Here is a 26,918-nt window from a genome sequence, read left to right as displayed (position 1 = left end):
TCACATACCTTAAATTTGAAATGCCAATGTATTCTGTCCAAGTACATAGCTTATATGAAAAAGAACATTTTAAATATTTCTATAGTAAATAGTTGTAATTTCTTAAAATTTTCAATTATACAACTAAAAAATGTCTGTGAATATAACTATTATAGTTGACAAAAGCTGACCAGAGAAATAAAAACCATACTTTTGAAAGTCTTAAATTTTATTATTTTTGAATTGACAAGTATTTGCAATTTTTAAATTCTTACTGCCTTTCCTTCTTTATGTAATTTCATTAAATGTTTAATTTCCTAAGACTAATAAGTGTTGCTTCTTACAGTTCATTTGAGTCATACTTGAGAGGGAAAATCTAAAGAAAATGTTGAAACCTAAACCAAGAAAATTCAATGCTATAGTCTCTCACTGTGCTTGCAAGTGCTCCAAGTTAAAATTCTATATATCAGATTACAAACAAAATTCTTAGACCATTACAAATATAAATTTTCTTATTACAAAAACATCTTTCAAGATTTGTAATTCACTGTACTGAGGATTACATTTGTAAAGTATGTCCTCATCATGCACATTATTTGTTACTATCATCTTTCAAACTTCTGCTCCTTTTCCAGACATTTATAAGCCTCCCCTTCCCCACTGCTACATATGTGAAACTACGTGACTGTAACTCATTGGGATTTGGGGAGAAAGAAGCCTACATTTTAGATAATGTTTAAACTACATATGTAGGCTACTACTTCAATTCAAAAAAGAAAAAAAAGGCGCTGTAGAGCCCATGCTTCCCTCTATTATTCTGAGGCTTACTCCACTTAAGCAATCCATAAAAAATTACCATGTTATGTGTGCTATTTAGTTCCTGCTCAAACAAAAGCTAAAATGATGGATATTTATACCTACATAAAGGAGGTGAACTGCTTAGCTCTTGATTTTTATGTTCATGCTTCAACACATAAAGTGGTGTTTAAAAACTTCATCTATTTGGAAAAAATGGTTTAAAACCATCATACAAGTTAACACATGTGCAGTTAATTAAAACTATTCCAGAAACCTACTTATTTGAGTAGCTAATACTTTCTGCAGTGTTTAACTGACAGCTAAATTTAGTGAGCACAAAATAGCTTGGCATGTTATTCTGAAAAGCAAGGTAGCTTTATGCACTGAAAATATAAATAGGAGGCTTTCATTTGCTAATAATTCTAAACAAGCAGTACAAGTAAGATTTAGTGTTTGTTAACAAAAGATTTAAAACAGTTCACTACAAAACAACCCTGTAGATGTCCATTTTATTAATAACAATTGAAGTGCCAAATCTTATTACAGGGCTCACGTTTAAAAAAAAAAAAAGAAAAGAAAGAAACAAAGCAATTACCAAGTTTACCTAGACTTTGCAAGATTAATCATTCAATTTCAGCAAATGAGAAATATGAAATGTGCAAAAGTTCCCTAGTTAACAAGAGACAGATGACAAGTGCTTTTCAAACCTAAACATCATAGTATATATAAAGCCTCGTAAAGATAGAATAAGACTGATTTTACTCCAATTTTGAAAATTCTGAACCATTAGGCATCTTACCAAGATCCTCAGATATCTATTTTTCCTCCAAAGTCCGTAACTTGGGATATCTTCCAAAATAGTCAGTTCTCCACTTCTCTAGTATTGTTAGTCACACTATTTTGCAATTTAAAAATATACATCTCACATACACCTTACCTTCTTGTTTACTTCAGTGTTTACAGTATTGTTAAACATACTAATATACATTGTTAAAAATGATCTTATAAATAATCTATCTTAACCTTCTTTGGCTACATGTTCCATTCTGTTTTTTAATAAAAGTGTCTTATTCAAAAAGTGCTTCCTGTGAGAACTGCTTCCAATGAATGCATCAAACTTGCAAAATCTAGCTTCCCACAATATTTAGTTTCCTACCCTGTACTAGAGGTCCCATATTTACAAAATATTTTAAACTTTACAACAACCCATTACCATATTTTAAAAAGTGCAATTCTCTATCACCCCATATTTTGGGGCAATGACATTCTTCATGAATTTCTACAGAATAGCAGCCTATGATAAGCAAATAAGGTGCTTAGCTTATGCCCAGGGATCTACATTTGGTACGCTGGGCGGTACTTCTGTACAGTGGAAAAGTCAAGTGTGCAGGCTACTGGCGCAGTGGCGCCCCCGTCAGGTTGGCGAGCTCTATGAGAGCGAGGGCTCCATGCAGGCGCTCCCGCTGCTCCTGCAGCCTCCGCTGGGCGCCACTCTTCTCATCATCCTCCTCATCAGACTGAAGGTATTCCAGAGGGTCCTGCTGCTCCTGATCAGCCTTTTGAGCGAGCTTTCCTTTCAAGGTTGGGGTACGCTGCTCCCTTGTTTCCCAATACCTATGGGAAACGCATCTGTATTAATTAAATGGTATATCTGACATTTTCAAATGTTTACTTTTTAAAAAAAGATTCTTTACCATGGTATTAAATATGTTCCAGTTAAAAAAAGTTATAAAGTGATTTCACATATACATTACATATCTTTCTCATTACAGAGGAAAAAAAATTCAAGTTCAAGAGAGATTTTCTCAGATTTCCAAAATCAAAAACTGGCAGTGCTGGGTCTCATAGTCACCCTCTAACGTGTTTCTGCCATTAAAATATAGCTGCCTTAAAGGTCATATGTAAAATGCACTAAAGTATAGAAACAGTAGAACAAATATCCATTAGAAAACTATTTATCCTATCCAGAGTTAACTATGAGAAACTTTAAACCCACAAAATATGCCTTACGTGTTAATCTGTAACATAGGTCTTAGTCAAAAATTTAAGAGCACCACCATTATTCTATTTCATGGCCAACCGGTAATTCATAAGAGAAAATGCAAATGTTCCACCTTTTTTGGTAAAGAAATGCATATTTAATGACAGTATCATTATATCCAAAACTGTCCATACAAAGACTTGCATATTAATGTTCGTAGTAACTTTCTTTGTAATAGCCAAAAATGACCCAATGCCCACCAACAGATAAATAAATAAAAAAACAAATTGAGGTATATCCATACAAGGGATTACTACTCAGTGATAAAAAGGAATGAACTATTGATAAAGTCAACAACATGAATCAATCTCAAAATAATTACATTGAGTGAGAACAGCCAGACACCCAGGGAGTGCATACTGTACGGCTTCACTTGTATAAAACTCTAGAAAATGCAAACTAGTTTATAGTGACAGAAAGCAGACCAGTTGTTTGGGGAGAAGGCGGGAAAGGACTGGCAATGAGGAATTATAAAGGGGCCTGAGGAAACTGTTGAAGTGATGGATATGTTCACTATCTTGATGGTGGTGATGATTTCACAGGTATGCACATATGTCCAAATGTATCAAATTGTACACTTTAAATGTGTACAACTTACTGTATGTCAATTAAATCTCAGTAAAGCTGTTTATAAAATTAGATACAAAAATGTACTAATAATCAGTACTAGATTTTAGGAACTTCACACTACTCATACTGGAAAAGTTTTGGCAATACTCAGAGGTATAAAAAAGAAATGTACATAGTTCATTTTGAGTTGAAGGACAGCTAGAAAAGGAGACTGGCAAAAGGGAAGTGTAGCCAGGTCCACAGGCACCCAGTAATGAAGATCTTTGAGTACTATAACATGGGGTTTAGGCTTCATGCTGAGGATCACATTAGCATTTTAGAAAGATCCCTCTGGCAGCAACATGGAGAATGGATTGAAAGAAACAAAGCAGCTGAATCTGAGAGTTGTTGAGGTAGATTCCAAAAGTTACTCACTGAGTTGATGGGAAAGGATAGAGACGAGGATGATGAGCAAAGTTTCTGGCTTAGACAAAATTAGAGATAATAATGGGGCAGTGGAGGCCAGCCAGGAGGAGGAAGAAAGAGGTACAAAGTGTTATAGTAAGCAGGACAGACATAATCCCTACCCTCATAGACTTTACAGACCATCAGGGAAGACAGACAGACACTGAATGAATGAATAACTATATGATGAAGGTTTTGAAAGAGAAAATATGATGTTATAAAAGTATCTATTAATTCAGTTTAACTATATTTGTTTTGGGGGTTGGTGAGCAGGTTAGGGAAGAACCACCTGAAGTGATGTTTAACCTAAGTAAGAAATGAAGACTGAGCCCTGGCTGGTACAGCTCAGTGGACTGAGTGTGAGCCTGTGAACCAGAGGATCGTGGTTCGATTCCCAGTCTGGGCATATGCCTGGGTTGCAGGCCAGTTCCCAGCAGGGGGCACATGAGAGACAACCATACATTGATATTTCTCTCCCTCTCTCCTTCCCCTCCCCTCTAAAGATAAATAAATAAAATATTTTTTAAAAAAAGAAATGAAGAATGAGCCAAGTGGCTGAATGGACTAGGGGAATGAACACATTCTGCAGAGGCAGCAAGGAGCACAAAGGCCCAGAAACCATAGGGAAAATGGCACTAAGGAACCAGGAGCCCAGATGGCTGGAGACAGCTGCATTGCTAGAGAAAGGCAGAGCTCCATCAGCACACTCAGGGGTTCCAGACCTTATCCCAAGTGCAGAAGAAGCTGATGAAGCTTGAGAGTGGCACAATTAGCAGCTGGTGGTTTATATAAGAGAGATGACTCTTTAAATCAAAATATCATTGGAGAAGTTTTTTAATACTGCCTCCTCCACCTACCTGTTTGCCTTTTTAAAAAATTTAAACTGGGCGCTTTTTGGAACTTCAGAAGAACATCTCTCAATGTATATCTACATCCATACATATCTGTATATATAGATACATGGGGCTCTATGGAGATAGAGAGCCCTATAATAATCAGCACATATTTAATTCTAGTAAAAGAAAATAAAGAGGGGTTACACTAACAACAAATGAAATATGTATAAAACATTCTTTTAAAATGGGGAAAACTTGCTTTTAAAATAAATTGTGGTCTGGGCACTCAAGACTAATATCATAAAGAAGTTTTCTATCACACACAGATCCTAGTAACACTCCTAACAATTCTGTGGCTTAAGAAAATAAAGCACCATTTCAAGTTATTTTATTTTATAAAATGTGTGTAAAAACTATTTATTTTAAAAGAGAAAACTGTGAAGTCCCCAGCATCAGTCCACATCCTGGGTGGTGTTCTGCAGTGGACTCTAGGAAGAGCCTTACTTTGCCAACCACTCGGCAGCAGCCTGGTTGTCCACAGTCTGGTGTTTACTGAGAGCATCGGTGGGCTCCTCCCGCTTCAGTCTGGCGTAAGGGTGCTTCGGACAGTGGCGGTTTGCGTGGGTGAATCTGCTAAGGCAGCCTTCAAAACACAGAGGGAAACACGTATCAGAATCTGGACATCCAGCACACATGCAAAATGCTCAGTTTTGCTGATAATAAAAAAATAATAAATTAAGATGATGAGATTTAGCATTCTATAAATTAGAGGAGGGGAATAAAAAACCCTAAGCACAGTATTTTATAAACGCTAGTGAGAGGGATGGGATGCTGGTTCTTTCACCTCTTGGTCATCACATTACAAATGCAGTCAACCCCACTGGAAGTGATTCATTGGCATGAGTCATAAAAATGTTCAAACCACCTGACCCTGGAATTCTACTCTTGAATCTATCAGAGGACAACATCCCAAAAGACAAACAAAGCTTTCAGTAGGAAAACACGACCCTCAGCTTTGTTAGTAACAAACACATTTTTAAAACAAATTAAATATTCGATATTCAACAATGAGGCAATCATTGTGTACAATGTGGGGATTAGGGGCAAATATCCAGATATAACCAGTATATGCTTAAACAAATTCACTAGATGAAAAAGCCTGTAAACATTTATAACAACTGACAATAATCGAGAAAACCATAGAGCTACAGAACAAAATGGTATTTAATTTCAATTATAACTGCATAAGAATGTGCACAAGAAAAATATCTTAAGAAACTGTGACAAGAGACTAAGAAAATCGCTTACATAATAAGAAATTACTAGTAGTGGCAGTGTTAAGATGGTAAAATTTCCCCCTTCATTGAAAATGTACACAATAATATGCTTACTTCAGTTTAATAGTTAAAAGGTTTAAATCCAAACTAAAAGCCTATTTCTAAAGGCTGTATATTTTTCTACTGCTTACAACTGCATATAGTATTTTAAATTACCTTTTAAGATTTTCACCTAAAAAGAATACTTATTTTTAAAAATCAATCTGTTTCCAGAAATTGAGTATGGTGTTTTCTAAAATCTTTCTTTAAAAGATTTTTATTTATTTTTAGAGAAAGGGGAAGGGAGGGAGAAAGAGAGGAAGAGAAACACAAATGTGTGAGAGAAACATTGACTGTTGTCTCTCTCGCATGCCCCCAGCTGGGGGCCCGGCCTGCAAACCAGGCATGTGTCCTCACTGGGAAGCCAATGAGCAACCTTTTGGTTTACAGGACAACACCCAACCCACTGAGCCACAATAGTTAGGGCTGTTTTCTAAAATCTTTATAAAAAAAAACCCTCCCAAAAAATTCAAGCAAAAGATATTTTAACTAACTCACAACTAGTTATTACATAAACTTAACTTCTAACATCATACCATTTTCTGAACAAACGAAAGGTTTCTCTCCGGTGTGAAGACGCTGATGCGTTTTGAGTTGTCCACTTTGAACAAAGGCTTTGCCACAGTCTGGATAGTCACACAGGTAGGGTCTCTCACCTAAGTAGACAGATGTTACACATTATGTCTGAGACAATAAGGCAAGAAGAAGAAGGGCCAGGTGGAGAATATCAACCTTTACATAGATCATGACTTCTAACTTGGAAGCACAGTATTTTTCTCAGGTCTTGAACTTTTAGGTACGCAGGTCCAAATCCTTGAAGTTATCATCTTCAGCTGATCCCATATTTTTTCTCCTCATAATCCATATCACAAACTCTTGCTGGTTCTTTAAAGTTTCTCCCATTCCTATTTCCCACTGCAACTTCCCCTGGCTGACTGGAAGCTCCTCCACCTAGAACAATCCCTGGCTAACCCCCTAGTCAATCCACCTGCACAACACTTCAAAAGTAGCTGGCACATAACTCTTGCTTTTGTCATAGCAACTACCCCCTAAATCACCCAAACCCTAATATACTCCTTAGACAAATAAAAATTATCTGCTGACTTTGAAATAATCCTCTAAAATCTGCAATGTAACTACTGGGTTTGGGGGCAGGGTTTATCTTTATTTCACCCCTGAGATTTAGAAGTAGGGGTAGATAAGAGCCTCATCTTGCTCTACTCCTTGCAAATCCTATCTTCTCTGCCCATTCAAATCTTCTCAATCCCACAGGCTCAAATGAAACTCACTCTATCTCCAAACAATGGAGCTCTGTATCCTGTCACTAACTTAGTGTCATGTGTTGTTCATGTATCATGGTATTCTCTTTACACAAAGACGCATAATACCTTGTACTCCATTTCAATTCCTATATTCAACACAGTGCTAGGCTGGACAAAGTGCTCAAAAATGTTGCTCAATCATAATTAATTATTTTTTGAAAAAATATTCTTTGATCAACAGTTATATTCTGGTCCTTCCAATATGACTAAAAGAACACTAATTAGTCCTCTCTAAATTTCTCATTGTTTAGAAATGTACTAAATGGTTGTGATAGTTGGACACAAGTTCACAAAACACAGGAGGTGAGAAATTATTTAAAATAGTAAGAAAAAAGCTTTTTACAAAGCATTCACTATTAGAGCTTAACTACACCACAGAGATCTTTGGCCCGGTGTCCTGAGACACAGTGTCACAGGCCGACTCCTGGAAGTATCGTATCAGGCGACACACAGTAGGTGGGTGATCCGAACTGGGACTCGGGGAGCTTTTCGTTATGCATGTGGTCTTGAAGCTTTTCTACACTGACAACATGTATGCCACGATCAGTTGCTTGGGAATATTTCAGACTAATTCGATTTTTTAAAAATTCAAAAACTCACTAAATAATTATTTTTACTGAACTGTACCTAAAGTCAAAACTTCTTGGCCACCACGGTTTATGATCCAAAATTTAAATTTTACTTTTTCAGGGATTTAGCTAAGAAAACTATATTCTAGCATAACATTAAAATACATCTTTTAATAAACTAAAAGAAGAGGGATCAAGCAAAGAAGAAAAAGAACTTATCCACACGGACAGCGGTGTAGTGACCACGGCGGAGAGGAAGGGCAGTCGGTGGAGGAAGGCTGGGGGGCTACATGGTAACGGAAAAAATACAGTAAGAAATGGACTTAAAAAAAAACTAAAAGGAAAACAGAAACAGGCAATAACCACAAAAACAGTAGGAAAAGTAGGGGACTAGAGTTAGAAATCCAAGGTCTACACCAGTACTGCCCAAGAGAAGCAAAGTGTAAACCACTTCTAGTAGCCACATTTAAAAAGGAAAGAAAAATGGGTGAAATTAATTTTTTGTAAAGATTTTAATGATTTATTTTCTTAGAGAAGGGAAAGGCGAGAGAAAGAAAGGGAAACACCAATGTGTGAAAGAAACATCAATCTGTTGCCTTTCATACCCCACCCCAACCGGGGACCTGGCCCACAACCCAGGCACAAGCCATGACTGGGAATCAAATCAGTGACCTTTTGGTTCACAGGCCAGTGTGCAGCCCACTGAGCTACACCAGCCAGGATTGGATGAAATTAATTCTTATAATACATTTTATTTAACCCAATGTATCTAAAATATTACATTTCAGATATTGTATAATACATATTTTAGATATATAATCAATATAAAAATTATTAAGGACATCATTCACTCTTTTTCAATACTATGTGTATTTTACACATACTGTGCATCTCAACTTAGACTGGGCACATTTCAAGTGCTCAAGAGCCAATGTGCTACCATAATGGCCAGCACCACTCTAGACTTCAGGATGTGAGAGGTTATAAGGCAGTTGTTGTATTTGGTTTTTGGTACCTCAGCTTCCTCATCTGTAAATTATTAGATACCATGATTAGAACCATAAGCCTCTTTCTAAGGCCAACTTTGTCTGTGGAAGAATAAGGACTCTCTCTTTATTATTTATCTGTTCACTTTCTATGTGATATTTTAACAAGTCTAATTTTTCTACACAAAGATCTATGATGGTCTTGAAATAGCTACCTACAAATACATTTAATTCTGAAAAGTTATACTTCACTTTAGCCTTAGTGGCTAAGTGAAACACTCTCATGGAACACTGCAGGCTCTGGAAATTTTATTAAAAACTTGACAATTACTATTTCAGTATATGACTGACAAATCAGTTTAAACAATTTACAGAAAAGGGCATATCAAGTAAAATTCAGATAGGTAGAAAGATAAAACTAAATTTAGTAATAAGATTTCTATGATTACTGGATTAATTACCCTGTAACTTTAGAAGTCATATGGTTCAGAAAGCTATCTCTCTCCAACAAAAAAGAAACTGACTTACTTGTAACACAGTGAAATGCTTCCTCTCTCTGTTGCCCTTCAGCTAATAGTTCCTGCTACAGATATAATTAACTAGAGAAATTCTACTTAAGGCTTGAGTTTTTGCATGAGTAGCCCCCTGCCATAGAGGGTGCCTCCCTAAACCCTGAAGGGTGGGAAATATGCACAAAGTAATGACTGTTTCTCAGAGATTCACAGAAGTCTCCAAAACTGGACTCAAATCAGCAGGGGTGAGGGTGAGGATCCTGAGGACCCACGGACCAACCGGGAAGGAAGGGATTGAGAAAATTCACACTTTTGTTTGGACCCCTTTCAAGACCTACCTGTCTAGAGCACGCACCCACATTCTGCCTCACCTCCTCCCTTCCAATTCCAGATTGCCTGGGGGTTGGGGTAGAATGATAAAGCAATGAAGAAAAAGGACTCATAAGCAGAGACAACAGTGTGGTGATTTGGGGTGGAGGTAGAAGAGGGTCTAAGGAGGATAAGTGGTAGTGGAAAAACATACAATAAATAAAAAATGTGTTTGAGAATTCTCCCATCTCAAGCTGGCCTTCTCGATCAATAAACCTCTCCTTACTCTGAATTCTCATCTGTTGAATATTGGCCTTTCTTTTGAAGTGGCAGGTACAGGAACCTGGGTCCTGTAACACACACAGTGCCTACTTTTAAAAAATACAATAAGGCCCTGGCTGGTGTAGTTCAGTGGATTGAGCGCGGGCCTGCGAACTAAAGGATCGCGGTTCAATTCCCAGTCAGAGCACATGCCTGGGTTGCAGGCCAGTTCCCAGTGGGGGACACACAAGAGGCAAACATACATTCATATTTATCTTCCTCTCTCCTTCCCTTCCTCTCTAAAGATAAATGAGTAAAATATTATAAAAATACAATAAGGAAATATAAGGCAACTAAAAAATTAATTTGTAAGCCCAAACATCAAATCAGCTGTTAGGTATTATTTTTGACTTTCTCTAAAATTTGCACAACTTACCTGTATGAGTCCTTTTGTGAGCCTGGAGCGATTTCTCCCGTGGAAACACCCTATTACAAATGTTACAACGAATTCTGCTGGACGAATGCTCTCCTTCATTTATTAAATCCCGGACAGTATCTGCTCTGGGTCTACCACGTCGAATACCATCCTGTTAATAGTATGTATAAACATTAATATATTTCTTGGACTCCAGTCATTAAAGCAAAATATCATAATAAATAACTTTTAAAAATCTTTCTTGAGTGACACTACCAAAAAAATGGCAGAGTAGTTTCAAGGACCCATCCCTCCATAGATCACTGAAAAAATCGAGCTGTCACAATCGACTTTGTCACAACTCCAAAAAATGGAGATTCCACAGTAATTCAGTGAACAATGAATTAAGGAAAAAGCAACTGAAAATGGGAGGAAAGATTTGCAGAGTTTTTTACTTGCCCTTGCCCCTCTTCCCTACTACAAGCTGCTACACAGAAGCAGCTCTTGGAGACAGCAGCTTTCATTCTCAGCGTGGGAACCTAGTCCCTGGTTCCTGAGAGAGCAGAGCAGATCTTCTTACGAAAGGACTGTGTCCGTTTGATCTGACTTGGGGCTACCTGAAGGGCTGAGGCAAGGTGCTTGTCTTTGTTTGCCTAACTTAGAACTCTCAGGGTAGAAAAGCTGCTACACAGCTCACTGTTCAAAACCCTTGTAAGGCAAATGACAACTTGCTGCCACCTGGGGCAATAGAATTCAACTGAGGCGAAGAAATATGCCAAGAGCCTGGGAGGAAAAACTGGACTAGAGTTTCTTTGGGAAATGAATCCTAAAGACAGATATTTAGAAAGTCACAAACTTGACCAGGGCAGGAAGCATGCTCACGAAAGACCTGAAAAGACACTAAGCTTTCACCTTTGGCTGATCAGAGACTCAGCACACGTAGGAAATTAAGGCTAAGGCAGAGTTATAAATAGTTTGGCTAAGCAGTAAAAAAAGAGATACAGTACAGAGCCATTCTGCAAAAATTAGAAGTTTTTTCCCCTTTCTTTTTTGGCTCCAGGCATTCAAGGAGATCTCTCTCAAAACATGAACTGACCAGACTTTAGCTAAAGAAACAGATTTTAGACAACAAAATAGAGTTTACAAAAAGAGTCTAGGAAAGTTACCAAACAAATACAATCCACAGCACACAATAAAATCAAATTCTGAGAAGAACCTGATTTCCAGAATCACCACATTACAATGTTCAAAATATCCAGTTTTCAAGAAAATATTATAAAACAAGCAAAGAAATGAAATTATGGTCCATACAAAAACTAATAGAAACAGATCATGGTGTTACTAGACAAACAGTTTAAAAGAACAAAAAATAACAGGAAATCAGGAGAACATGGTTTCAACAAACAGCATATCAATAAAAAACTGAAAATTAAAAAAAATAGAAATACTGGAGCTAAAACAAACAATACCTAAAATAAAAATTTTCTCTACAGTTTTAATGGCAAATTTGAAAGAGCAAGAAGAAAGAATCAATAAGTTTAAAGGTAAGTCAATTTAAGTTATCCAGTTGGAGAAAATAATTAACATAACCTAAGACACCTGTAGGAACATGTGTTTTAGTCTTCAGGTTATAACAAAACACCATAGTCTGAGTAACTTACACACACCAGAAATTTGTTTCTCACAGTTCTAGAATCTGGGAAGTCCAATATCATGGTGCCAGCACAATCACACAAGGGCCCTCTTTCTGGTTCATAGCCAGTGCCTTCTCACTGTGTCCTCACGTGGCAAAAGGGGAAAGGGATTTCTCCAGAACCTCTTTCATAAGAGTTCTCATGACCTAAGTATCTCCGAAAGCACCTCCTTACACCATCATCTTTGCAGGTCAGAATCTGAACACACAAATTTGTGGGGGAGGGGACACAAACATTGAGATGAAGTATACCAACACACACATAATTGGAGACCCAGAGGCAAGAAAGAAAGGAGCAGAAAGAATATTCGAAGATATAATGGCTGCAACCTTCCCAAATTTGTAAGATAAAACTCTAAACATCCAAGAAGCTTAATGAACTTTATTAAGAGTAAACAGAAAGATACACACTATAAGACACATTAAATCAAACTATCGAAAGACAAAAGACATAGAGAGACTCTTGAAAGCAGCATAAGAGAAGCAGTTCATCATATACATGGAGTCCACAGATAAGATTAATAGCTGATTTCCCAGGAGAAACCATAGAAAGCAGTGGGATAAAAAGACAGAAGTCAAACCAATCCTATATTCAACAAAAGTATCCTTCAAAAACAATGAAACTAAACTGGTGTGGCTCAGTTGGTGGGAGAATTGAACCATAACCAAAGGGCTGCTGGTTCAATTCCTGGTCAGGGCATGCAATCGCGGGTCCCCAAACCAATTGATGTTTTTCTCTCACACAAATGTTTGTCTCTCTGTCTTTCTCTCTCCCTCCCTCTCTCTCTAAAAGCAATGAAAAAAATGTCCTTGGGTGAGGATAAAAAAAAAACAACCAACACGTAAGAATAAAAAATAAAGAAATTAAGCATTCCTACACAAACAAATGCTGGATGTCTTCAATGCTAGGAGGCCTGCCCTACAATAAATCTAAAGTTCTTCAGGCAGAAATGAAAGGACACTAGACAATAACTCAAAACTAGAAAAAGAAATAAGGAACACCAGTGAAGGTAACTACATAAGTCAGAATTACTGTGTTTTGGCTTGTACCTCCTCTTTTCTTTACTATAATTTAAAATTCAAATGCCAGTTGAATTTTAAATTCAACTCTGGCCAAGATGGAGGCATAGGTGGAAACACTGTGCCTCCTTGCACAACCAAATTTAAGGACAACAAAGATTTAGAAACAAAAACACAACCAGAACAGACAAAAATTGAACTGTGCAGACATCCGACAACGAACCATTCATCCAGACTGGTAAGAGGGGCGGAGTCCGCCAGCGGAGAGGGGTCGCGACAGGAAAAAGTGGTGCATGACAGACCCCCGTGGAGGAGGAAATGAACAAACCCAGTGAGGCCCGCAAGGCAGCTGGCTGACCGTGCTCACACATTTGCGTGCAGATAAACCAGGCAAAAAATGGGCAGTGAGACAGATCACTCAACCAGGGCCCCAGTGCCGAGAAATAAAGCGTAAAAGCACCAATTAAAAACACTTATGGGGGTTGAGGTGCTGGGAGAGACTCCCAGCCTCACAGAAGTTCGTTGGAGACACCCACAGGGTCCTAGAAAGAACACAAGCTCACCTACCCGGGAACCAGCACCAGAAGGGCCCAATTTGCTTGTGGGAAGCGGCAGAGGGGAATGAAATCTGAGAGATTAGAACAAGCGCCATTGTACCTCTCTATCCCCGCCCCCACAGACAGCATCACAACCCAGCCACTGGGTTGCCCCACCCTGGTGAACACCTAAGGCTCTGCCCCTCATACGTAACAGGTGCGAAACAGACCAAAACATTATGGCTCAGACAGAACAAATCAAAGCCCCAGAGCCAATACTTTTAAGCGACCAAGAGATAGCCAACCTATCAGATGCACAGTTCAAAACACTGGTGATCAGGATGCTAACAGAACTGGTTGATTCTGGTCACAAATTAGATGAAAAAATGAAGGCTACACTAAGTGAAATGAAGGAAAATGCACAGGGAACCAATAGTGATGGAAAGAAACTGGGACTCAAACCAATAGAGTAGACTAGAAGGAAGAAAGAAACAACCAAACAAAAAAAATGAAGAAACAAGAATTCAAAAAAATGAGGAGAGGCTTAGGAACCGCCAGGACATCTTTAAGCATTCCAACATCCGAATTATAGGGGTACCAGAAGGGGAAGAGGAATAGCAACAAGTGGAAAACTTATTTGAACAAATAATAAAGAACTTCCCCAATCTGGAAAAGGAAATAGACTTCCAGGAAGTCCAGGAAGCTCAGAGAGTCCCAAAGAAGATGGACCCAAGAAGGAATACACCAAGGCACATCATCATTACATTAGCCAAGATTAAAATGAAGGAGAGAATCCTACAAGCAATAAGAGAAAAGGAGGCAGTTACCTACAAAGGAGTTCCCATCAGACCTTCAGCTGATTTCTCAAGAGAGACCTTACAGGCAAGAAGGGGTTGGAAAGAAATATTCCAAGTCATGAAAGGCGAGGACCTACATCCAAGATTGCTCTATCCAGCAAAGCTTTCATTTAGAATGGAAGGGCAGATAAAGTGCTTCTCAGTTAAGGTCAAGTTCAAGGAGTTCATCATCACCAATCCCTTATTATATGAAATGATGTTAAAGGAACTTATCTAAAAAAGGGAAGATAAAAAACATGAACAGTGAAAGGACAGCAAACTCACAGATATTAACAACCACACCTAAAACAAAAGCAAACTAAGTGGACAGCTAGATCAGGAGCAGAACCACAGAAATGGAGATCACATGAAGGGTTAGCAACAGGGGAGTGGGAGGAGAAGAGGGGGAGAAGGTACAGAAAGAAAATAAGTAGCATAGACGGTGGGAAGAAAATATAGAGGGGGGAGGGCAAGAATAGTGTGGGAAATGTAGAAGCTGAAGAACTTATGACACATGAACATGAACTAAAGGCAGAGAATGTGGGTGGGAGTGAGTGTGCAGGGTGGAGGAGAATGAAGGGGGGAAAATGGGACAACTGTAATGGCATAATCAATAGATTATATTTAAAAAGAAAATAAAATTCAAATACCAAATGTATTAAAAATTATAAATCGGCATTAATGGGAACACAATATAAGATGTAATTGTAATGACCATAAAAGGGGGAGGTACAGAACTGTGTAGGAACAGAGTTTTTGTATACTATGGAAGCTAAGATTGCACTAATGAAAACGGTATGCTACAAAAAAACCCCAGTTAAACAAAAAGAAAGTAGTAATTTCTCAGGAGGAACTAAGAAACAAAATAGGTGTACAACATATAGAAAACAAAAAACAAAGTAAACAGAAGTAAATTCTTCCATATCAACAATGATTTCGAATGTAAGTAGACTAAATTCTCCAATTCAGAGGCAGATATTAGCAGAATGGATTTTTTAAAATGCTCCAACAATATGTCATCTATAACAGACTCACTTTTATTTTATTTTTTTTATGTTTAATTACAACTTTATTTTATTTTATTTTATTTTATTTTTATTTATTTATCTTTAGAGGGGAAGGGAAGGAGAGAGGGAGAGAAATATCAATGTATGGTTGCCCCTTGTGAGTCCCCTGATGGGAACTGGACTGCAACCCAGGCATGTGCCCTGACTGGGAATCGAACCATGGTTGCTTGGTTCCCAGGCCCGCGCTCAATCCACTGAGCTACACCAGCCAGGTCTCACTTTTATTTTTATTTTTTAAATTTATTTAATTATTGTTAAAGTACAGTTTTCTGTCTTTTACTCCCATCCCAGCCCACCCCCTGCAGACTCACTCTTAGATCAAAACCACAAATTGGTTAAAAGTGAAAGAATAGAAAAAGATTATCTAACAACAAAGTCCCCAAACTGTATGAAGAAAAAGTAGCAGAAATGAAGGGAGAAAAGAGACAGTTTAAAATTAGGTGGAGACTCACTTTCAACTAATGGACAACTACATAGGTCAACAAAGATATGGAAGATTAGAACAACCCTATAAACTGACTTGACCTAACAGACATGTACTGAACGTCCCACACAAAAACAGCAAAATATACATTTTTCTCTAGTGCACATGGAACTTTTCCCAGGATAGACCATATGTCAGGCAACAAAGCATGTATCAATAATTCCTCAAAATATTTATTTTTAAAGATTTTATTTATTTATTTTTAGAGGGGAAGGGAGGAAGAAACAGAGGAAGAGAAACATCAATGTGTGGTTGCCTCTTGAGTCCCCCCTACTGGGGACCTGGCATGTGCCCTGACTGGGAATAGAACTGCTCATCCTTTGGTTTGCAGTCTGGTGCTCAATCCACTGAGCCATACTAACCAGGGCAATAAATTTTTAGAAACTGAAATCATCCAAAGTGTCCTCTCTGACACATATGTAGTGAAACTACAAATCTATAACAGAAGGATAAACTGGAAAATTCATAAATATATGGATATTGGACAACACATTCTTAAACGGCCAATAGGTCAAAAAAATCACAAGGGAAATCAGAAAATACTTTGACATGGATAAAAACAAAAACACAACATCAAAACTTGTGGGATACAGTTCTTGGATTAGAAAACTTAATATAAGACAGCAATTGCTACCTGAAATGATCTACAGATTCAATGCAATCACTATCAAAATCCCCAAGGCCTTTTTTGCAGAAATAGAAAAAGCAATCTTCAGCTCATATGGAAGTGCAAGAGATTCCAATAGACAAAATAAGACTCACACTTCCCTATCACAAACTTTACCACAAAGCAACAGCAATCAAGATAGTGTGATGTTTGCATAAGAAAAGGCATATAGACCAATGCAATAGATCTGAAAGTCAAGAAATAAACCCCTATGTACAGCCAATTAATTTTCAACAAGGATGCCAAGAACACTCAATGAAAAAAGGATGGTCTCTTCAACAAATGGTTCTGAAATAACTAATTCTACATGTAAAAGAGTGAAGATGGACCCCTACCTCACACCATATTTAAAAAATTAACTCAAAGTATATCATATATCAAAATGTCAGAGCAAAAACTATAAAGCTGTTAAAAACAAAGCAGGAATAAATCTTCATGACTTTATAATTGGCAATGGATTCTCAGATATGGCACCAAAAGCACAGGAAGACAAAAAAAGGAAAATGGAAGATAATATTTGCACTATTATCTTAATATATCTACTAAGGGTCTAGCATCTAGTACATATAAAGAACTCTTACAACTCAACAAAGACAACCCAACTAAAATATGAGTGAAGGACTTGAATACATATTTCTCCATAGTAGTTTTACAATATAAATGGTCAGCAAACCCATTGAAAGATGCTCATCATTAGTCATTAGAGAAATGCAAATCAAAACTACAATGAACTAAGTGGAGTTCAGTGCATTGAGCGCAGTCCTGCAAACCAAAGGGTTTGCAGTCAGGGCACATGCCTAGGCAGTGAGCCAGGTCCCCAGTTGGGGGCACATGAGAGGCAACCACACATTGAAGTTTCCCTCCCTCCCTCCCTTCTCCTGTCTTTAAAAAAAATTTTTTTAAACTATAATGAGGTCAATTATACCTCAATAAATCTCATAGAAAAAGAATTTAATTTAAAAACCACAGTGAGACACTACACCAAATTATTTTTAAAAAGGAAGGACAAAATTAAAGTGTTTTTTGGTAAGGATGTAAAGAAATTAGAACCTTCATACATTGCTGAGAGGAATATAAAACTTTAACAGTGTGGTACAATGTACATATACATGTATAATGGACTGCTACTAAACCATAGAAATGATATGTGCTACAAGGAATCTCAGAAACAGTATGCTAAGTGAAGAAAGCCAGGAACTAAAGGCTATATATTGTATCATTTCATGTAATGAAGTATCCGAAATAGGTAAGTCCATAGAGACAGAAAAAAGACTGGCATTTTCCAGAGACTAACTGTAGCAGGAAATAGTGAGTGACTACTTAACGGATACAGGGCTTTCTTTTAGGGTGATGAAAATGTTTTTGGAACTTGATATAGGTGGTGGTTACATAACATTGTGAATTACTAAGTATCACTTAATTACACTTTAAAATGGTTAATTTTGTTATATGAATTTCAGCTCAATTAAAAACAATTAAGGAAATCTGAATAACTATGGGCTTTACTTAATAATAATGTATCAATTCAGTTCATTAATTTAACAAATGTACCATACTAATTAATGTAAGATGTTAGCAATACGGGAAACTGGATTTATGGTTTATGGGAACTCTGTACCATCTTAACATTTTTATAATCTAAAACTTATCTAAAATAAAACATTTACTTGAAAAGCTCAATCTCAACATGAGTTAACTTATAGAAATCATTTAAAAATTTTTTTAATTTATTGATTCTAGAGAAATGGAAAGAAACATCAATTCATTGTACCACTTATTTATGAATTCATTGGTTGAGCCTTCTATGTGCCTTGACCAGGGATCGAATCTGCAACCTTGGCACATTGAGATGATGCTCTAACCAACTGGGCTACCTGTCCAGGGCCAAAAAATTTCTTAGATATTAAAATCTATTTCTACAACAGCCAAGAGGTGGAAGCAGTCTAAATGTCCACAATCAGATGAATGGGTAAAGAAAATATGGTACATACAATACATGAAATATTCAGCCTTAAAAAAGAAGACAATCCTGCTGTATGTTACATGGATGAACCTTGACTGACATTATGCTCAAGGAAATAAGCCAGTCACAAAAAGACAAATACTACATGAATTCACTTATATGAAGTAGTTAAAGTATTCAAACTCTTAAAAACAGGAAGTAGAAGGATGGTTTCCAGGAGTTGTGGGCAAAGAGAAAAGAGAAAGGAGTTCAGTGAGTACAGAGTTTTAGTTTTGCAAGATGAGTAAGTCCAAGAGATCTATTACACAACAATACACATATTTAACACTAAAAAAATGGTTAAAAAAGTAAACTTTATGTTGTTGTTTTTTTTTGTCACAACTGACAAAAAATAAAAAGGAATGTGCAAAGGCCCTGTGGAAGGTTATACTATTGTCAAAATATTCACCACCCCTCTCTCGCTGTGGGCACCCTTAAGGCCAACATGGCCACATAACTTGCTTTGGCCACTAAACTGTGAGTGGAAATTACATGTATGACTTCTGAGCAAAAGCTTCAGAAGGCTACCATATGGTTCTTGAGTTTCCATTTATAATGAAGTTCAGAATAGGCAAGATCCTGATTGGAACTTGACATACACGTCTAAGGTCAAATTAGCAAATCAATTTGGCAATTATTGCTAGTTATCAGACATTTTTGTTTTCACCTCCTTTATTCCTTGGCTGTGTTCCTCAGGCACTACATTTAGCTCTAGTCTTTCCTGATAAAATTGATCACCCAGCATCAGCAAAAAGGGACCTAACCATGAGTAAAATTAGACCATTCACTGCCATCATTTATTGAGCTACAATAATTGTATAGATTGTGGCGGGCTTTGGTCATATCATGAATACTTTTTAAATAGCTTTTTAAATAAGCAAATAAATATACATCTATGATCTATAAAAATAGGTGACTCTGTTAATGAAATCAGGTTAATTAAAAACCTTAATGATATACAACTCTGCCATTAAAAGAATCCTTTTCCTAACATTAATATTTTAAAATACATAATATATTGTTGATTATTACAATTTTACTTATTTTTTAATTTTTTTAAGAACTAAAAATAAAATGTATTTATTGAGGGCAAGAGGATGTAAGCAATATAAAAATCAAAAGCTTATCTGGCTTTTAAAAAATTTTAATCTTCATTGTATTTTTTTCCATTACCATTTAGTCACCTTATACCCTCCACTAATCTGACTTTAATTGGGGTTTCTTTCTCTTGTCAAATGGGGGTGGAATTTTATTTGTACATTTTCTTTTTTTTTTTTAATTTTTTATTGATTATGCTGTTACAGTTGTTCTATTCCCCCTTCATTCCCCTCCACCCTACCCTCCATCCCCACCATTACCCCCCCTTTAGTTTATGACCATGTGTCTCAAGTTCTTTAGATTCTATATTTCCCATGCTATTCTTGCCCCCCCATCTATTTTCTATCTACTGTCTATGCTACTTATTTTCTGTACCTTCTCCCCCCTTCTCCTCCTCCCACTCCCCTGTTGCTAACCCTCCTTGAGATCTTCATTTCTATGTTTCCATTCCTGATCTAGCTGTCCTTTTAGTTTGCTTTTGTTTTAGGTGTGGTTGTTAATAACTGTGAGTTTGTTGTCCTTTCACTGTTCATGTTTCTTTAACTTCTTTTTCTTAGATAAGTCCCTTTAACATTTCATATAATAAGGGCTTGGTGATGATGAACTCCTTGAATTTGATCTTATCTGAGAAGCACTTTATCTGTCCTTCCATTCTAAATGAAAGTTTTGCTGGATAGAGCAATCTTGGTTGTAGGTCTTTGGATTTCATGACTTGTTACACCTCTTTCCAGCCCCTTCTTGCCTGTAAGGTCTCTTTTGAGAAATCCGCTGACAGTCTGATGGGGACTCCTTTGTAGGTGACTGTCCCCTTAGCTCTTGCTGCTTCTAGGATTCTCTCCTTCATTTTAATTTTGGCTAAGGGTCCTAATCTGCTCACGAAATCCTTACACGGAGGGAAGCTGTGGGGAAGACAGTCCGTGACACATTGGGAAACTCTTATCAGGGCAGAAGCACTCAGTGCTGCCGCCTGCTTTCCCATTTGCTCCATGTGTACCACAAAATAGTCACTGCACACTAGGTGGGCCCAGCAATTAGTGAAAAGAAGCCCTGGAAGCTCACTCTGCCATCTCTGCACTAGTCCAGGTCCTTCATTATTTTGTCCAGGGACACAGGGTCTTTTTACTTTTCCAAAATCCAGAGAACAACTTTTTCACGAGTATTCTCAGGTCCTCCTTTGTTAAGGAGCATTTATGCCCAGCCAGTTTATAAAACGTTTCAATCGTGGTTTTCATGGCATGTTCCATTTGAGATGGCATCTCAGTGAGGTCTTGGCCAGAGGCACGGCAAGATCAGTAGGCTAGCTGGGATATACAGCCAACTATTACAATTTTAAATAATGATTAATTAATTAATATCACAAATTTAAGATTACTCATTAATATTGTGTTTCTGGTCAAAAAATACGCATGTTCAGTAGGGAGGAAGATATATTTTAAAAAGTTAACCATTTGGCTGCTTCACAGCAATTCTAAGCTCTTGTTTCAGATACAAACCACACATTTACCAGATAAAAAATGGAAAGCTAAACAATACAACACCCTAGCCATGTACAAGTAAGGCTTCACTAAGTGCATTCCTTGAACTAAGAAAATTATGCAAGGCAAGTAAGTAATCATCTAATGCCCTAAATCAATGAATAAAGAGCATCTTTTAACTGTATATATAAAAAATAAGTAGACTTAAAAAGGACTATTTTCATTTTGACCTTAGCAATAAGAAGCTACATTTTGACAATACAGTCTCACCAGCAACCAACTATATCTGTAGCATGAGAGAGAAATCTTGTTGAGACTACTTGATTTGCAAAAAAAAGTTAACAAATTCTAATACACCTCACTGGTATTATGTGGCAACTGCTGCAAGATATGCTACTATAAAGTACCCAAACTGTATGCATATGTCAGTAAACTTCACTTTTTTAATGGAATTTCAATATCTCCAGAAGTAGCGTAGTGATTTTGAAAGTATTTTCTAAACTATTTCATGATAAATGTTTTGAGTTCTCAATGTCAATAACTAACTTTAAAATAATTTTTTGCCCTGACTGGGTAGCTCAGTGAAGTGGGCATCATCCTGCCAACTGAAAGGTCACCAGTTTGATTCCTGGTCAGGGCACAAGCCTCAGCTGTGGGCCAGGTTCCTGGTTGGGGGCATGCAAGAGGCAACTGATCAGTGTTTCTCCCTCTCTTTTTCCCCTCTTTTTCCTCTCTGTAAAAATAAATAAGTAGAATCTTTTTTAAAATTTTGTTTTTTAATCCTCACCAGAAGACATTTTTTTTCAGTGCTTGGGGTGGGGGGATTGGGGGCGGGGAAGTTGCAGGGAGGAGCAGAAAGACAGAGAAGACAGAAACATAGCTGTAAGAAACATCAATTGGTTGCCTCCCCTATGCCCCCAGACCAAAAACTGAATCCGCACCTTAGGTATTCTGTGCTCTAACTCGGAATCAAACCTGCAACCTTTTGGTGTATGAGATGACACTCCAACTGACTGAACCACACTGGCCAGGGCTAAAACTCTTTAATAAACTTTGGGTTATTTCTCACCCTGGTCAGATGGCTCAGTTAGTTGGAGCATTATCCAGTGCACCAAAAGGTTATGGTCTCAATTCCCAGTTAGGGCAGGCACCAGAGGCAACTGATCTTTCTACTCTCTCCCTCCCTCCCTCCCTCTCTCTCCCCCTTTCCCTCCGTGTCTAACATCAGTGAAAATATCTTCAGTTGAGGATTTTTTTTAATTGGGGCTATTCTCAAACCACTTGGCATAATGTACACATTTACCTAGGCTTTAGAAAAAGTTATACTCAAACTTGGTATTCATGTAATTACTAAAAAAAAAAATGAAAAGTCCTCAACACATTTTCATACATAGTAAAATTCAAAATAAAGTACTCAGACACAATGTAGAAGGAAAAGAAAAATAGGACTCACTGGGAGGCATATGTACATTGATAAGTAATTGAGAAAATATAATTTATCACATTTCCCATTTTGAAGTCAGATTTAGATCTAAATTTCCTATGGCTCCCATAGCTGTACCCTACCTAACTCTATTCCCCACCTTGACCTATCTGCAAAACTTTCCAAGCCTTAATCTGAATTACTGCCTGTACCCTCATAAAGCATCTCTACTCAGACATAGATAGGTATAAATAATATGTGGTAAGTCTACTTGCATTAGCTTAATATTAAAAACACAATAAACACCTAAAGGCAATTCACACATGATATACACAAGACCAATCTCATGTAGGGATTAGGAGCAAGGGCTCTGGAAGATTCCAATCAGTTCTACCACTTAACCATGATGGTAACCACACTTAATCTTGGGGATTCTTTTCTCTAATTCCTCCTTCTTCAGGTAAACAAGGTTAATTAGGAAAGGAATTAAAAATACTCAACACAGAGCCTGGCAGGCCAATAAATGGTGGCTCCTATGTTTACATGTTATGTTTACATAGTAATTACTCTGTACTAATCAGCTATTTGTAAGACTACTGGCATCTAGAAGGTAGAAGTGTTCATGTGACAGAAAAGGGAAGGGAGGATAGGCAGCTGGCAGGTCCTGAAGAGTGAATGGTATCTGAGGCTAAGCACAGAGAAGCCAAACCACACAGGTCCCACAGTAGAGAAGTAACCTCATGGACACAAGATGGGGAGGCCTGAAATATTCTGTGGCAGAGGAAAATTAGACCTGTTACCTTATCTCCCCAAATTCTACAGGAAAAGATCTAATGCTGATGATATGTTATTACACCCGAAAAAGTGCTAAGCAATTTTGCAATCAGGAGCCAGAATAAGTAGGTAGATGATGGATTTCTCCCAACAGGCAGGGGAAACAGTGTTGGACAGGAACAAACAGTAGAGCAACCAGAAGCTGATAACCAGTGTGCTGGACTCACACACCTCCCTTGGGAGCAATGGCAACAAATAGACAGCAAATGAACACAAATATTGTTCTCAAATCCACAGCTGTTGCTGCCTCTAACATACACACTGAGAAGGGGTAGAGGGATGCATGTTACTGGTATTAGCTTTAATGCAAACTTGTCTCCCATTTTCCCAAAAAGTGAGCAGGTTCAGTCACTACGATTAACCCATGCTGCACCTGGAGATAAAGAACTACAAGCACTTTCAGGAAGTAAACAGGGAACTAGGACTCCCTGCTTTTAGTCTAGAGGGTACTAATCACAAATCCAATTAGGTAACTTCCTTAAATAAAGGTATATTCTAAATTCACCTGGGCCCCACCTCCTCCCAACCCTGAAATATTATCAAGCTAAATAAGTGAATTTTTGAAGCTGTATTTAGACTGCATCATTGATAAGATGACAAGTTAGAACCAATTCCTCTGAAAATTTATCAAAGTTACAATATGAAAAATCGTGAGGAGGAAAAAAGTGAAATATAAAACAGCCTTTTCACTTTCACATGTTCTTCATAATTCCTGGTATATTTTACCCCTGAAAAGAGGTGAACAATGTGGAAATAAAATTCAAACCTATGCACTGTGCAAGCAACTTTCATAAAAGGCTTGTATGAAAATAAGTGTCAGGATAAAAAGGACATACCTGCAGATTTCATTTATTTGTGATAATATTGTCTTAGATAACCCTAAATTAGATTTAGTTACAATTAATAATAAACCCAACATCTTCCACAAATATTTGTGTACGTATGCCTTTATGTTGTTCAATTATATAATCTAATATGTTTTATTTATTTTACTTATTTACTTTTAGAGGGGGGAGAGAGGAGGAAAACATGACCTCTACTGGGGACCTGGCCCTACAACCCAGGCCTGTGCCCTGACTGGGAATGGAACCAGCAACCCTTTGGTTCACAGGCCGGTGCTCAATCCACTGAGCCACACCAGCCAGGGCTCTAATATATGTGTTTTTTTTAAAAGGCCTGAAAAAAGAAAAATACTTAGGATACCTATCCATCTTACTACAGGCTACCTAGAGATCAGCACTATTATGAACATTTCTACTGATAGATCATTCAAATTTTTACTTAAATGAGCTTCAAGAGATGAAGTGTGTCAAAACATAATTTTATTAACTTCATAGTTCTTTAATAACAATAACATTAGTAACAAAGTGTATCAATTTCCTCCGGGCTCAAACAACAGTTTCAGCGACTTTGCTACTGCGTGTAAAACAATCAAACTTATTTCAATTTATAAATACAGTATTTGCCAATACAGATGCACTTACCCACTAAGTGATTTACTTGTTTTATCTTTGGCAAACTGCTTATTTTATATAGCCAGTTAACAAATAGAACCTGAATAGTAACGTATATTTGCACCATTCATTCATTACATCACTATTTACTGAGCACCTTTATTCAACATTTACAGTGTGTAAGGTATTAAAGTCGAATACTCTTTATGCCTGCGGAGAGGCACCCGGAACACATGCTTCAGGACTAGGAGCCACAGAAAGCCAACCACAGTTCCAGCTTTCCCATTACCTAGCTGTGTGACCTTAGAGAGGTCCTTTCACCAATCTCTATCTAAAACTTAATTGCCTAATCCGTAAAGTTGTAGGTTTCAACCAGGTAATCGCATCCTTCCCAGCTCTAAACAGTCTAAGAGTAAAATCAATTAAAGGTTAGAGACCACGACACAGTGCTCTTTCAGCCCCGAGCAAAGAAGTCCGCCGGATAAGTGAAAGGCAGAGAAGGCCTAACTTCCACTCCTGAAGATTCCCCGAACTCCCTTCTCACTCTTCGGCTATCTCTGCAAAGCATCTTTAGCGGGGCCAGGTATCTAGAGATGGAGCACAAACTGCGCAGCCCCCGTCTCTTCCAGCACCGAAAGTAAACAATTCCAGGAAACAGCCACTTCCCTCCCTCCTGGGCCAGCGAAGACCCAGCGGTTTGCCCAGCGCCTTGTAAGTAGGGTTGACCGCCTCCTCAGCCACCCCAGACTGAGATCCGTCCACAGCACCACAGGACCGCCCGCCTCTGGCCCCCCGCCGCCCTCCCCAAACGCACATCACGTGGACACCTCCTTGCCCCGCCCCCACACAAAGCCCGTTTTTTGGCGCGCGGCAGTGACGTCAAGGTCCTGTCACCCGCCCCCGCCCCGCCTTGGCCCCAGCTACTCTGCGTTTTAAACTCGGCCCCGCCCCGCCTGCCTTGTCCCGGGCGCCGCCAGCTCCCGGACTGCGCCGTTAACCGTCCAGCTGTCCCGTGCCCCGCCCCACTTACCTTAAGGTGGCTGCTGTCTGGGCTGCTGGCTTCCTCCTCATCCTCACCGCCGGAGGCGGTGGGAGGGGGCGCGCCCCGGCCCCGAAGCCCCGGGTGTTGAGGGGCGGCGGTGGGCAAGGTGGCCGAGGCGGTAGCCCCCGCGGCCCCAGGGCTTAGTGTCACATTATGCGCATTCTCGCCCCAGCGCCACGGGTACACCATAAAGTCGCTGAAACCAGGACTAGTGGGGATAAGTGGCGGGGGCGGCTCCGGCTCCCCTCCGCCGCCGCACGTGGCCTTGATCGGGGTCGTTCTGATGACCGACACCAGCACCCGCTTCGGAGAGTCGTGGCAGAAGATGACCGGCGGCGGCGGTGGCTGCGGCGGATTTTCCGCCATCGACGCTTCCACGCCCCGAATCATCGTCCTGCCTGGATCCGCAGCTCCGCTGGCCGGACTCCCTGAGCCAGGATCTGGCCCTTTGCTCCGCTCGCCTGCTCTGCTCTTAGTCGCTGGCTCTCAGTCCCGTCGGCTCATGGCAAGCGGACGTTTCCTGGAATCCTCCTGTACGGCGGCCAGCGAAGGAGCAGAGCAGCTAGGCGGCCACCGGGTGGTCAGTGCTGGACTCCAAACCCGGGTCAAGCCTGTCCTCTGCTCTTTGTACGCTCCAACGCAGGCTTCAGCGAAGGGAAGCAGCGGGCGGCCTGGCCTGAGGTGACAGCAAAGCAGAACTCACGACTCTGAACCCCTGAAAATAACAACCTGCCTCTGCGGTCCCCACTCCGACTTTTCCCGCGTTACATTTCGCGCCTGGGCGGAACCAATCACCGCAAGGCCCCTGCCCGCTGGCCGCAGCAGCGAGTGACAGATCACGCGAACCAATGGCCGGGCCTGCACTTCTT

The 26,918-nt window shown here is 38.9% G+C and overlaps 1 protein-coding gene and 1 pseudogene across 1 annotated transcript; both read right to left on the bottom strand.

Moving 5' to 3' along the window:
- Nucleotides 1-147: 147 nt before the first annotated feature.
- On the bottom strand, nt 148-26,918 carry ZNF367 (zinc finger protein 367). The gene is made up of 5 exons (XM_037151567.2): nt 26,038-26,918; nt 10,440-10,590; nt 6,581-6,700; nt 5,173-5,311; nt 148-2,391 (listed from the first exon to the last, which is right to left on the bottom strand). Exons 1-5 carry the CDS (start codon nt 26,437-26,439, stop codon nt 2,169-2,171), a joined length of 1,035 nt encoding a protein of 344 aa, XP_037007462.2. The 5' UTR covers nt 26,440-26,918; the 3' UTR covers nt 148-2,168.
- On the bottom strand, nt 18,951-21,077 carry LOC119053797 (protein S100-A10-like; annotated as a pseudogene).

The sequence above is a fragment of the Artibeus jamaicensis genome, unplaced genomic scaffold (genome assembly GCF_021234435.1).
Source record: "Artibeus jamaicensis isolate MK-2021 breed Jamaican fruit bat unplaced genomic scaffold, CSHL_Jam_final scaffold_1964, whole genome shotgun sequence".
In the NCBI taxonomy this organism is placed as follows: domain Eukaryota; kingdom Metazoa; phylum Chordata; class Mammalia; order Chiroptera; family Phyllostomidae; genus Artibeus; species Artibeus jamaicensis.
Note: the sequence above shows the minus strand (reverse complement) of the source record. Positions and strands in the feature narration are given on the sequence as shown.